Source organism: Hakea prostrata, chromosome 5, assembly GCF_041222555.1.
Source record: "Hakea prostrata isolate BN-2017 chromosome 5, UWA_Hpros_2, whole genome shotgun sequence".
Taxonomy (NCBI): domain Eukaryota; kingdom Viridiplantae; phylum Streptophyta; class Magnoliopsida; order Proteales; family Proteaceae; genus Hakea; species Hakea prostrata.
Genome location: NC_142604.1, coordinates 2646002 through 2661157, shown reverse-complemented (window position 1 = coordinate 2661157; position 15156 = coordinate 2646002). Strand labels below are relative to the sequence as shown.

The following is a 15156-nucleotide window of genomic DNA, read 5'->3' as shown; positions in this document are numbered from 1 at the left end:
GCTATAGGAATAGGAACGCCGACCTCCCTTTATTAGAGTAAAATTTAAATCGTGGGGGCAAGCTTAGTTAGATTTACTAATTAAGTAATGAAGTGCTCTTAGTGGTAGTAAATTAATTTTTCTCCTCATTTGTTTATGATATGATACCTAAAAACAAAATGCCAGAACTTGATGGATATCATATAAAGGGGTCTCGTTCATGCCAAAAAGCCCTTGAATTCTTGAAAGGGGAGTCTAAAGTTGAACAGGGTTTAAAGGTGGTTTTGAGAAGAAGACAAAGCAAAGGGAGGCTGAGAATATATGCTTTCCCAAGCCCAGATTATGGAAATCCAGCACTGAGGAGTAGGGCCAAGCCAAGGGGTCCATGGCTGTCTATTACTTTATAGACCCACTAAACAATAAAAAAACAGATTTCTTTATTATTTTGAGGAATCTACAGCTCTCCCTCCCTCCCTGTACAAAGTACACATGCACACATAACCGTCCTAATGTCGACTGCTGAGCTGCCCAGCAAAGCAAAGAGCTTGAGCTTGAGGGATATTAATCTAACATTCATTCTTTGCAACTTGGTGTCGTTTATGTTCCCCATTCATGTCCATGCATGCATGCCTCAGTTTCATCAGATAGATAGACATGCCGACATGAGAGAAAAACTATCATGACATGATACATGCATATGTTGAGACTCAAGAAAGAAATAAGAAGGATCTTGATGGATTTGAACCACCATCCTCAGAACATGAGAACGACGACTCATGGTCTGAGCGCTCTGCCGATTTGAGCTAAAGATCCATAAAAAAAATTTTAAAAATTCCACCTCTAATTTGCTCCATTGATTTCAAGGAATGTGACTATCAGAAAAGTAATAATCCATAAATGTCAATAGTTCAATTGACAATGCAGAAGATAATCAGGGATGATCGACCTGTTGCTTCATTTGGACCATTTCTAATAATAATTCTGAGGAAAGGCTCCCATTTCGTAGCGTCTTGGATAACAACACACCACCAAGGGGCCCGGCTGACTTGGTTATATGGTAACTTTTATGAATTTCCCTTAGGCGATCTTACCATATCATCCCCCCCCCCCCCCCAAAGCGCCTTTTAGTGTAATACACCACTTGTTATACCTATGCTGCAATGGAAATTGTAGCTGGAAAATGTCTCAGATACTATTTAACTTTTTGAATTTTCTCCCCTTGATTTAACGAGCTTTTGGGAATATACATGTTGTGAGAAAAAGAAAATATTTGCACCAATAAGTTAACACCTTGAGGAAGGTGAAGGTGAAGGTGAAGAAGCAGAAAGTTGACAATGGTTTTTAAACTCCCTAAAAATGGCTTTACCTCAATAGGGGTTTCATTCAGATTGAATGGTACAGTTTATAGTACGACGTCTAGCGAGTAGATGTACACATCAAATAACAGATCAGAAAACTTCCACGCACCAAGAAACACACCATCTACTAGGAGTAGGGGATTTTTGGAAGTTTCAGATGAGTAGATTTGAGAAGCCACCGATTAGAAGTAAAAATAAACACCAGATACAAAACTGGCTGAAATAAACACCACTAGTCCCAAGAAATCAATTACTTAAACAACCTATGTTAATACATATAAATTTGAAAGAACAGGAGTAGGTGAAAGAGCTTTCATCAAAAAGCAAATAGTTTTAACGATACAATGAATAAAAATAATTTACACATTCATCCCGGAAAGAAAAAAAAAAAGTTAAAAAAGTCATAAAATGTACAACTATGAACAACAAAGACTAAAATGCTAAGGGAAATAGACACAAAATTGCAGATTTAAAAGGACAGATCCAAAACCCACCCCAACTTCACAGATGAACTCCAGTATAAATTGAGTATCCAGTTGATGATTTGAATAACCAACCCCCCCCCCCCCCAACCACCACAACAACAAAACAAAACAAAAATCTATGATAGGTAAAGAGACTCCTGAATAATTAATTTGAGAATCAGTTAGGAGGCAAACCTTAATAATTCCAACTTCTGTCTCCTTTCTGCAGATGCAGAGTCCACACAAAGAGGAAATTACAAGAAAGGAATCAGCTGCAAAACTCACCCACAAATGTTTCACAGACATAGTAGATGAAGTCCAGTATCCCAACCAGATAGTCCAACCGGTGATCTCAATAACTATTTTAATAGAGTTTCAGTCGACGATCTCAATAACTATTTCCCCTCCCTTATAATTAAGACAGGTAGGGAGATTCTTCAATTATTAACTTGAGCACCAGTTCAAAGGTAAACTTCATGATGCCAACTTCTGCCTTCTTTCTGCAGATGCATAATCCACCTCTACACCATTTTCTAGTTCTCTTTCTATCCAAGCATCATTATCATTATCATTAACCGCTACCACAGCCACCCTCCTAGCTCTATCACATCTCCTCCTCTTTAGTGCCTCTCTAATGCGAACCTTCTCAAAATCACTGAGGCCAACGTCAATAGAGACCACCTGACAACTTGATACCTGATCTGACTCTGGTACTGTTGCCTGAACCTCACCCATTTCAGGTGTATTCCCATCTTCAACGACACTGCTCATGCTCCCACAGTCACTTGTCCGGCACTGTGATAGTTCCCCTTTTCCAGCAACAGAGCAATCAGTATCTTTCATACTGGTACACATGTCATGTCCATCAACATCTCGATCAAAACCATGACTTGAAACAGAACCTCCAACCGACACACTTAGAACACAAGATTGTGGACTGCATGAAACAGACTTTTCAACAACTGCAGCATCAATGGCCTTCTCACCCCCCAGAGGAGTCAATGGTTTTCTTTTCTGCTCCAACAATCCAAGCATCTGCTGGATAACCGCTGGAAGAATTTGAGACAAGAAAAATGAGAGTACACCAAAGAAAAAGCAAACTGCTTGATGGATTAAAATGTTGAAATTAAATTAATATTGGGTGAAAAGGGCAAACCCGATTCAGAAGGCTTCTGCACAAGCAGTCTTTTTTTTTTTTTGGGTTATTTGGGGGTGGGGGTTGCAGTTTTTCTGTCACATTGATATGGAATAAGAACAAAATAACCAAAGGAATGGAGGCAACTGTCTATCTCTTCTACATTGTCGTGTAATTCTCCTTCTTGACTTCTCTCTCCATATATCATTTTTCTCTTTCTAGTTATTGAGTTAATTCCCAACTAAAGATTACTAGAAGTTTCCACTCATTCATTGATTAAGCATTCAAAACGGATATCTCTTCAGTCAGTTTTCTCCATTAATACAATTAGAATATCAGTCTGACAGGAACCATAATTTGATTCAAACACACAAAGAAATTGAGGACCCAGGAATAGGATTCTGTAAAACCAATTGGAAAACCAGATTTTTCAAAAGGGGGTAAAGAATCAGATCCAGGTGATAGTTATGAGGACAGAATTTCAATCAGATTCAAGGTGGCTCAGTTTTAAAGGCCAACAACTCAAAATTAAAAGACATGAATTCAAGTAATTCAACTGCCCCTGGTGGGAAACTATAAAATATATAATTGAATGTTTCAGAAGAACTTACTCTGGGAAGGAGTCCTTTAGATAGGCGTAATTGCAATTTTAAATGCTGATTTTGGAAACAGAACTTGACAATGATTAACTGAATTCAGATTTTAAGTTTAAGAACATAAGAACCACCACGAACCGAATTATACAGACCAAGATCATAAAGAGAAAACAGTAATCGGATCCTCGGCCTTCTGAAGTGTTAAAGTTATGATTCCAAGATAAAACAGAACTAGAACCAGAATAAAAGATTCAATATCTCAGAAGACTTTATATCAACCCAATGCACAAATATTCTTTCCAAGTAGCAACCAGGAGGTGAACTAAGTCCTCAAAATCTGGTTTCCATCCAACAGTTAGATCTCAATTACTAGACTGCTGCAGAGTAATAGTGTACAAGCACACTAATAAAATCTAATAGGTTGCAGAGTTTTGGAGCCAATCAATATACGAGCATTCAGAAATACAAACTGATTTCTAGAAAAGCCAGAAGAACTGAAAAACAGAATCAGAAAACCAGAAATAGTGTAGACACCCCAATTTTGTCACCAATTAAACCCATAAGTTCTAGGGCCACTGTAAATAATTCCTGGGTTTAATCAGACACCCAAAACTGTGTAAAGTCCAGGGGACTTGTGCAAAGGTAAATAGATCTCCATTGTCCAGAACCACCAACATACAGTTAATCTGCACATGATCTCTCAGGTATCTCCTATCATGCATATGGCTATGGGGATCAATGCAATGGTCTCAACTATAGGATTAACTAGGGGCCAGGCTTCGAGGATCTCAATTCAAAAAAGTTAAATAGTTTCAGGATTTTGTGTTAGTTGATTGGGGGTATATGAGAGCATAGATTATAGTAATTGAATGGGGATGAAACTTCGACAGAACTTCAGTAATGTTGCATGGATATGATCCTAAAGTTTGGATAATTTTAATGGTTACATTGGTGTAGATCTAAGTTTGAGATGTCGGTTTCTCAAGGAGTACGAAAATAGAAAGAAAAAAAGGGGTAATAGGACTTGGGAATTATAAGATCTGAAGAAGAATTGGGGTTGGGAAGTTTGAACTTATTGTTGTTGAAGCTATTCTTGAACAGCAGCTTGAACAATAGGGGGAAAAACAGAGAAGAATAAAAATGAGAATCAGGCTAGCAAAGCATATGCATTGCTCAACAGAACCAAAATTCTTATAAAAAGTCATATCCATAAATTAAATCATCACTAGTTGATGGGGATGCATTACATATACAATATCATTTCAAATTCCTAATTTGACTAAAAGAAAGACACCTAATCACTCTAAAAGACTCAATAATGTAAATAAAATAGAAACAGAATTTCATCAAGTATCCTAATCTAACTCTCTGGCTTTAACTACTAATCCCGTGTACTAGCATTAATCACACTTTTATGGGCTTTTAAATTAGGTTCATTAAATCAATAAACGAAATTAAGAGGCCTAGTTTCTATAGATGCCGCCCATGGGCCAAAATAAAGTATTCCAAAACCAAATTGATTAATTTGGACATTCTAAACTGCATCAGCACATTGTTTATGCCACTGCAGGGTCTGAGAATTGGGGAGGGTAATAATGTACACAGACATACCCCTAGCTTTAGCAAAGAGGCTGTTTCCAGTTTTGAACCTGTGACCACTTAGTCACAGTGGATGCAGTGCATTGGGGACGGCTATAGAAGGAAGAAAGGTTTCTTCTGCAGGTGATTTTGGGATTTACACTTTCTCTTCACTAGATTCAGGGTTTTCTTGCATTCAGGGTTTTCCCCTCCATTTTCTCTCCTAGCTTCCACCTGATCTCATTCTTCTTAATTTAGCCAGCACTAGGGTTCATGTTGCAGCAAACCCTAGCACCAGCCATAGTCTCCCATTTAATTTTTAGACACTCTTTCTCATTACCAGGATTAAGAAGCCAAGATCAAGCATGTTAATGAAAGTTCAAGGATCTTACAATCTTGCTGCTACAAAGTCTGAGGACCAATAAATGGGTGATGCAACTATAATTGGGAATTGTTGTGATGTGTGTTTTCAACAGGAATTCATTACTTTGTCCCCCCCTCCCCACTATTCTTACACTTGTCATTGAACCATCATACATATCATTAACTATGTCTATATATTTACTTGCAACACTTCTTTTCTCTAGTATTTGCCAAAACACTCTAGGAACTCTATTATAAGTTTTTTTTAGGTCAATAAATACCATATAAAGGTCTTTCCTACACTCTCTATACTTTTCCATAAGTCTCCCAATTAGGTTAATAGCTTCCGTTGTAGATCTTCCCAGCATAAACCCAAACTGGTTCTCCATAATTGTGATTAACTATATCAAACATGGTTCAATTACTCTTATCCCATAATTTTATAGTATGGCTCACAGTTTAATGCCCCTATAGCTATTACAGCTTTGAATATCTCATTTATTTTTATAAATTGGAACCACGATGCTTCTCCTCCATTCATCTGGCATTCTCCATGTGCTCATAATCTTATTAAACAACTTAGTCCACCAAACTAGCCTACAGGTTCCTAAGCTCTTCCATACTTTTATTGGGATTTCATCAGGACCATGTGCTATGCCTAGTTTCATCCTCCTTAGTGTTTCTTTTATTTCGGACATCGAAATTCTCAAAGTATGTTTGAAAATTGGTGCCTTGGTGAATGGTGTAATCATCCAATTCACAAGTACTTGAAGCATACTCGTCTAGTAGACTAGAAAAATAGATTTCCTTTTCTTAATGTCTTCATCACATACTAGTACTTTATCATCTCCATTTTTAATACATCTAACATGATCAAGATCTGTATTCTTCGTATCCCTTATTTTAGCTATCTTATAAAATATATTTTTCCCCTTCCTTCGTGCCCAACTTATTGTATAACTCTTCATACTTCTTCTCCCTTGCTTTTCCTATAATTTTCTTAGCTTCATTTCTAGGCAACCTTTAAAGATCTTCAACATCCTTAGTTATTTGTCATGCCTTAAAACTAGCTTTCTTATTCCTAATGGCAGTTTGAACCTCATTATCCCACCACCAAGTCTCTCTATACGAATGGAGTCTTCCTTTTAATTCACATAGGATATCTTAGTCCCCTTCTTGATACACACAGCCATCTCATTCCACATCACATTAGTGTCCCCCTCAAAATCCCAATTTTCTTGTTTGACTACTTCATTAGCGAAGGATTTCAAGTTCCACCATCTTATCATGGGATAGTTAACCTTGCACCTTTTATGACTTTTTGGGGTTAGGCACATTTCCAAAACCACAAAAGTCTATGTTGTGCAGTTAAGTTTTCCCCTGGTATCATCTTGCAATCCTTGCACAACAATCTATCAGTCATTCTAGTTAGGAAGAAATCTATTTGGCTTCTATGATGTCCATTTTTAAAGGTAATTAAATGTTCCTCTCACTTTTTGAAGTAAGTATTTACAATAAATAATCAAAAGCAACAGCAAAATCTAAAATTGAAATCCCTTCTTCATTCCTCTCTCCAAAACCATATCCTCCATGTATACTACTGTCATAGCCTCTTTGATATTTTCCAATATGTCCATTTAGATCACTTCCTATGATAATCATTTCTCCTTGACGAATTCCTTGCATTAACCCATCCATATTTTTCCAAAATTCTAACTTTAGATTTTCATCCAATCCTACTTGAGGTGCATATGCACAAATTATATTTACAATCTCTTTCTCCATTACAAGCTAGATAGCAATAATCCTATCACCCACTCTTTTTAACATCCACCACATCATTCTTAAAATCTTTATCCACTATTATACCTACTCCATTTTTATTAGTTTTATCACTAGTATACCAAAGTTTAAAGTCATCCAACTCTTTAGCCTTTTTTTACCCTTCCATCTAGTCTCTTGAATGCAAGCTCTATTAATCCTTCTTTTCCTCATAACATTTATCAATTCTAAGCTCTTACCTATTAAAGATCCTATATTTCAAGATGTCAATCTAATCCTAAGTTTTTGAACTAGCTTCTTTACCCGCAATCATCCATGGCACAGGAACCCTTGCCTACTTATGACTGCATCTAGGCGCCGATACGACGCGTCGCTTATAGGGGACACCCTAGCACTTTCCCACTTATCACTACACCCGGGCCATAGTGTAGTGCGTCACTAATTTTGTCAAGGAATGCCCTAGCATAGTGTCAAACATATAAGGTCAAATCTATGAAAAAGGATTTGGCTAGTTTTTTTCCGGTGTCGGTTGCCGACCTGATGCACCAACCCTCCTCCTTCACCCGGGCTTGGGACCAGCAGCAAAACGCTAGCGGAGTTTGGACTCCAAGATGTACTCTAACTCAAAAATGAAACCAATTGACTTAGAGTCTTAGACTAGGACACATTAAATTGAAATAAAAAAATACAAGACTACTCTGCCCTCATAACTCAAGTTGGACAAGGTTTACATGATTCGACCAATTAAACTAATTAATTCACCTATTTTCATACGTAGGCTCAACAGCTGCGTCTATCATCCCTATGTTGATTTCAAAGGAAAATAAGCCAATTTTGGTACTGAACCTGCACCATAAGGGTTTTGGAGTTGTTCTTGAACCACCATTGTTCCTCAAATAAACATTCCTTCTTAATCCTACAATTGATTCTGATGCCCTAAAATCTCCTCCTCTCAATGGCCACACTTACCAATCCAGCAACTTTCTTTGACCTGTTAAAATAAATTAATTGAATATCCTATAACCTACCTCTACATTCCAATTACTTGTATTACGTCCCAAGTATTCAATCAATAGTTAAATGCAATATAACAGACATGTTAGGCCAGGTTGGCCATTTACAGTTATCTACATTAAAAAAAACTCGTGAAAACACAGAATTCAACACACAACATAGATGGTAAACAAAAAAAAACACCAACTGGTATACTAGCAAATGAAGGGTAGACCCAATGTACCAAGATCTGTATGTCCATGCCAGCAGGTCACTTCACGAGATCACATATACCACCATAGCTCTAGTAAATCTCACTCTGACTTACAGAGTTACAGTCTAACACATTAATATCTTTGTGATACATTCTAAGAAGTTCAATTCCAGAATCATGATCTATAATAAGAATATATCTGCTTCCGACGAAATAAAATAAAATAAAAGGTAAGTTAAATAGAAGGACTTTATAGACCACACCTTCTAAGCGAAGAGGTGCAACATCAAACTCCAGCCACCAGGCTTTCTCTTTCACTGGAGACAGCTTTACTTTATGAAATTTCGCAGCAAGGAACAACGAACCAGCTGCTATGTAATGCGGTTTATGTTGCAGGCACAACGCTGTCCAAAGCCTATATGTCCAGTAACAATTAATTTTTAGATGTTCAAATGACCAGCAAGATAGTGATAAATAAATGAATACTACTAATAATAATAATAAAGAAAGAAAGAAAAAAAATTACCAATCATTCACAAAATTCCATGCCACTTTTACAATGTCATTATCGGAAATCTTTAATCTCTTTAAAGCTGCAACAAGTGGCTTGTATGGATGTTGGATATTGAGATCAAATGCAACAGTTCTAAGTACAAGTCTCTCCCCTATTACAATTTGTTCTTTCTGCTTCTCAAAAACTTCCTGTACAAAATAGGAAGCATAAGCCACTCTAAGCTACACGAGAGACATTTGAAGGTAGAAGAACACATCACCCACCTTCTGTTTAATTCTTTGTACAGACTCAGGATCTCTCTTGTTGATTATCTCATAAGCCACAACAACGACATCCTTTAGCGACCTCGGTGTTTCTTCAACCTTGCTTGCAAGAAAGATGCATGCTGAAGCAATTGTCTGAGAGAGAGACAGGGAGAGAGGGAGGGAGCACTGTCAGTTTAGGGCATGGGAGATCAACACATTTGGGTTGAAGGAAACAGTAATAAAAATCATCCCTTTTTCTTTCCACCCTGAGGTCCACAAGCAGCTTTGTTTGTATTGGTAGGGCATGTGTAATAACATAGGATTAAAGGGAATGCAAAAAACAATTAAAATCAGCATAACTACAGCAATAAAACAAGCAAACACAATCAGAATCATATGTTTTAATGCAACATACACATCATCCCACAAGACAATCTACTGGTCTCTAAAGTATAAATAGACTGATCCATTCACCAAAACTCTACACTCTCTGAACCCCCCCCCCCCCCAAAAAAAAAAAGTCCCCAACCGCCACTAAAAAAACCTCATTTCCTTGAGTTTCTGTATCCCCACTTTCATAGGAAAATCAGTTTAAGAACCCAATATCCAGTCAAGTAACAAAAACAATTTTTTAAAGTTAGTACGTAGAAATGTTTATTTCATGATTTATTATGGTAACTTATTATCTTGCATACTTAGACAATCAGAATGCTGCAATGAGACAAGATTATACATTACACACTGTTTTTTAGGTAAGTACTTGCATCTTATTTGGATTGAGCTTTTTTGGCTGCAGGCTGCATTTCAGATTCGTCATAATGGATGCATTATGTGCATTTCCACAGCCTACAGGGTCTGACATGTATTTCAACCTGAGGTAAATGTATGAACTCTATCTAAGACTAGCCTGTTATAATTCATTTTACCAACAAAGATGTAATAAAATGAGGGATGAGGAGGATGTCCTAAGCACTAAAAGACAAAATTACTGTATAAAAGAGAACTGAGATGTGTAACATGCACCTGCCATTCATTCTTTGCATGAGACTGGTGCATATAAAACCGATGGCATAAAATCATCCCTGTGGCAATTGTTAATTGGGGTCTGCAATAAAAGCCATCATTCATTAGATCCTTTAGCACTTAGTGCTAGTGCAGAACATCTAACTGATAAATAATGCCAGAAACTGGAAGAAAAGTTTAACAAAAAAGGAAAATAGGACAAGATAATTGCAGACTTTTGGATGGTATACAACCTTTAACATTGCAGAAGGCAGTCAAACAGTGCCTCAGGGCAATTCCAAAATATTTAAGTCCAATAGAGAAAAAAAATTAAATCATTAATATCAAGTGAAGTTCAGTTTTTCAGTGTAGGAAAAGGTTATCTGATTGTTTTTCTTTCTTTCTTTTTTATTGGGGTGGGGAGGTGGGGTTAGTATTTGTTGCTTAAACTAGCCAAATAGCATAGGTGATTCCATGCATAACTAAATGGAAGAGGCTTGTGGCCTTACACTCTAAGCTTTATGCCCACTTCCTGAATAAATGAGCAGTAAGACTTGCGGAGTTGACTTTCTTTATTATAATCAATTCCGTCCACCCTAGATGGAGAACACTCTTCTATTTCTTGTCTACTGAAGTACCACTTGGGTGTAGAGCAGTAAAGCGCTTCTGATGTATTCTGGATCACAGAATCAGCTTCATTTCCCATAATCCCACGCTGACAAAGATTCCCTGACCATTGTTCTGCCATAATTACCTTCTCTTCTCAATAAAATAAATATATAACCTAGAATTGCCAACCAATCTTCATCAACCTAGATTCAATTGTGAGGCACCAACCAGCTTCCTGTTAAAGGAAAGGGATGTGTAAGCATTTAAAATAGAATAGCCAGCATAACAATTACATTTGACGTCCACGAACTTAAAACTGCAGAATAGAGGTAAGCTAGAAGGATATTGTAATCCAATTGTGGAACAGACAACAGTAAAGCTAACAGAATAAATATCCAGGAATTATATAGTTGTGGTTTATGAGATATGAACACAACAGATGCAAACCAAAGGTGGAAAGAAGCAGAGACAATGGTTCAGTTCATCATTAGACCAACCCTACCCAAGCCATTATGGATATTTTGTAATTTCTTATGGAAGTTTATAAATTGGAATAGTGGGTATACACGATTTGAGAGTTACAAGTTCCATTTTCCTTGATTTTTGCAATACAACAGAGAATATCTAGAATGAAATATGAAGTTTTAAGGTTAAGTATGCATGCATGGCTTAGGCAGCCTGTTGGCTGGGCATAGGTTTCTTCTGCTCTTCTCTTCCCACCCTCCCCAACCCCTGCTCACCCCAAACAATAAATTAAAATTTTTGGTAAAATTCTTCTCTTCTACTCCTCTTCAGTTCTTCCGAGATTTCCTTCTTGTATTCCTGTCCTGTTCCTCCTTCCTTTTCTTCTTTACTTCCCTCTATTCCCTTTTTTAGTATGACCATACATAGTGAGATTACCTTCGTCCTTATCCACAGTTGCGGGTATATATGTTGTGCCCTGCAGCCCGATCTCTAAGTCGATAGTTTGGTTACAGAATTACAATAAAATCAATCCCCCTCACCTCCAGCTGATTTACCTATGATCTTCTAAATCGTCCTTCCTCGGTGGGGCCAATAATAAGACTGCTGCACTGTTTCAGGATGGTACCCACAGACCAGGTATATGTACATCACCTGTAAGATTAGAGGTCATATCTTACAATGGCCGTGGGTTAGTCAGTTGTTAATCTGGATTGTGGCTACAGTAAGATCTGAGTTGCTTCCCTTCTGGTTTCTTTGTATGAACATCTAATTCTTGCTTCCTCCCTCAATAGTTCTCTCCCAGATCCCGCAGTGGCGAGAGCCTCGTGCATTGAGAACGCCTTTTTCTTATTTCCTGTTCAAGCGGCTAGGCGGAAGAGAGAGAGAGAGAGAAACCGGTAGGACGCCGAATTAGACTAGTAAGATATTAGACAACTTTGGGCTGGCCAAGTTCATACCCTTCTTCAATCCTTGATTTTCTATCATCTTTTCCACCTTTAGCCGACCAAGCTTTTGAAGCAGATTCCAGTGTCGAGCTCACCGTCTTCTTTTCCCATTGATCACGTGTTATCTTGGTAGTTCATAGGTTTATTATTGTTTATTCCTTGATGCTGTTACAGTAATATTTTTACCGTTTCTTGCTATTTTTCCATTAGTTTCTAAACATAATTCACCGTTTCTTACCATAATTCACTGTTTCTTAGTAAATCTATTTTATGTTTCTATTCATGTCCCAACAGATACTAAAATCAGAACCATCTATTTCAGTTACTTGCTCATCCCATTCCATATCAGAATCATCAATTTCAGTTACTTTCTCATCCCATTCCATATCAGAACCATCTATTTCAGTTACTTTCTCATCCCATTCCATGTTTCCAGTTCTAGTTTCCAGTTTCTATTTCATACATAGAGGCTGGTACTTTATGCAACAGTAAAGTTCCTCCATTGTGACAAAGTGGTCAAGGGCTCCACTTTAGAAACATACTCTCTGTGAAAACAAGGGTAAGGTTGCATACATCTTGAGCCTACTCATACCCACAGTGGTGGAGCCTCAAGCATTGGGTATGCCCCCTTTTTCTGGTTTCTCCAACCTAAATCCAATAGTTGCATTTTCAATAGTTATTAGTTCTGGAAAATTGCTATTTCATGAGTTTCAAAATCGTATGTGCTACATGGAAAGTTAACATGGTTTTAGTTTGAGTCCCTAATCAGCCATAGATTACTTTTCCTTGAAGAAGGCGTTACATGGAATTCATATAATTTGTTTCCTCATACGAGAAAAATGAGCCAACTGGGGCTTCGAGCCCAGAAAACTGAGCCAGAGGGACTTCGAGCCCAAGTCTTTGCAGTCACTCTGTGGAACTTTAACCACTACAACACATCCCAAATGAGAACAACTTGATTTAAAAAAAGCTTGCATGCTCATACCATAAAATGTCAGCTGGCATGAAATACAGTCACTCAATGTACAACGCAGAAGCAAGAAAGCAAAGACAACCAACAATTTATCAATTATAATAACCATAAACAAGAGCAAGGAACATGTATAAAAATGAGAGTAGATAACAAAGTCTCGTGCAGTAAACGTCAGTCAGAAAACATAGAAAGTTTAGGAAGCATGACATTTCAAAATCCCACACCAAAACAACCCAATAATATTATAGCTAATTTCAGCTGAGGTTGTTCTGCTTCACCAAATATTTGTTGGTTCCACATCAAATCAGGTAGCGTGCTCCAAAACTTTCAGCCATTAGATTAGTAGAAGCTGAGTAGGAATAGCTTTTGTTTTATGACCTTTGGTGTGAGGAATGACCCGCATTGAAATATAGATTTGACAAGCAAAATTTGGCACCAACCCTAGAAGCGTCTTGTTGGCCAACAACAAAAATCAAGTTCATGCACAATAATGAGGACAAAACTAATGCTCCACGCACACACAGTTAGATGTGTCTTAATACCCTACAACTCCGATCCCTTACAAAGGCAAACCAACAGGCGGCATTACCCCCTTCGAAACAGTTCCTTTTTTTTTTTGGTATACCCTTCGAAACAGTTCGGTCAGCTGGAACTCGAAAGAGTTTAACTCATGCTAAGATCGCTCTCACAAAAACTACGGAGAATCTCTCGCATAACTCGCTCTTACGAGGTCGGAAACCAGAACAAAAACAAACACACGCAACTGAGTTCTTTCGTTCTTTTTTTTTTTTGGGTGAAAAATATACGAAAGTAAAAATTAAGCAAAACCTAACTGACACACAACTCGACAACAAGAAACAATTGCAGGGATCAATTAACCCCAATTAAACAGCTATTTATGATCCTTAAATTAAAAAGAGATCTATCTTTTCACAATACCGAAATACGTCGCAGCATAGATGGAAATTCGAAGTAAACATTTTAACGGAAGAAAAATATCAACAAATTTCTATAACACACATAAGATTTCATTCCACTAACAGTTTTTTACAAATTCGAGACATCCATTATCAGGATGAAGAAAATACGAACCTGAAGCACGCAGACACAAACAAGAATGAGATTGAAGTCTTCTGGCACCGCTTGGGGTGAACAATTATTGATGATAAACCCTAAATAAATAAGAAATTATGTTGACTTGACTTCGATGAAATCACAACCGCGACAATTCCCTTTGATCGGAAGGTGGAAGCACCGCGCACTTAGCTTTGCCTTATTTCTCCTCTTCTCCCGTTTTGCAAATTATTGATTTGATATGTGAAGAATGTTGGTTTAGGCGGGCCAGTTTCCAGCAGTGGCGTTCGCTTACGGCCGGACCGTGTAACCCTCGACAACCGAAACGCCCACAACAAATTAAACTTTTGCAGCTGCGTTGCAGATTGGGTTGAAATTTTTTAAATTTATCGGGTTGGTTGAATGATAAGTTCCATATTTCTTAGTAGAGAGGTGCTAGGTTCAACTCTTGTGGACCGCATTTAAAAAAAATCTTAGCCTTATAAAGAAAAGATTTGCAAAAAATAGGTAAAAACATATTGTGTTTTATAGACCTGAAGTAACTATTATTGAGAAAGATTTACCAAAATTTTCACTAAAAGAAATAACAGCTTAACAGATAACCTATGGGTTTTTGGAGGAGTGAGTCCTTCTGTTAGTCATCATATACATTAAATGCATTTTCAACAATATTGCATTGCTTCAATCGAATTTAGGATGTTTGCTAATCCTTTGGATCGGGATGCTTGTGAGGATTGAGAGATGTTTCAGATGTACGTGAATGGTGCTTGAGATAAGGACAGTTCAGAAGGTGGCAAAGGCATCATCTTGTGGGACTCGAATGGTAACTTCATTGTCGCAAAGTTTACAGCTTGCAGGGTTATGTTAG

General features: G+C 37.5%; 1 protein-coding gene across 1 annotated transcript; it reads right to left on the bottom strand.

Annotated features, from left to right (window-relative positions):
- Positions 1-1093: 1093 nt before the first annotated feature.
- LOC149014385 (cyclin-T1-3-like) lies at positions 1094-14631 on the bottom strand. The gene is made up of 7 exons (XM_089155105.1): positions 14307-14631; positions 10733-11067; positions 10245-10326; positions 9240-9374; positions 8989-9164; positions 8726-8877; positions 1094-2850 (listed from the first exon to the last, which is right to left on the bottom strand). The coding sequence occupies exons 2-7, from the start codon at positions 10969-10971 to the stop codon at positions 2276-2278; spliced, it is 1359 nt and encodes a 452-aa protein (XP_089011231.1). The 5' UTR covers positions 10972-11067; positions 14307-14631; the 3' UTR covers positions 1094-2275.
- Between the last annotated feature and the right edge of the window lie 525 nt (positions 14632-15156).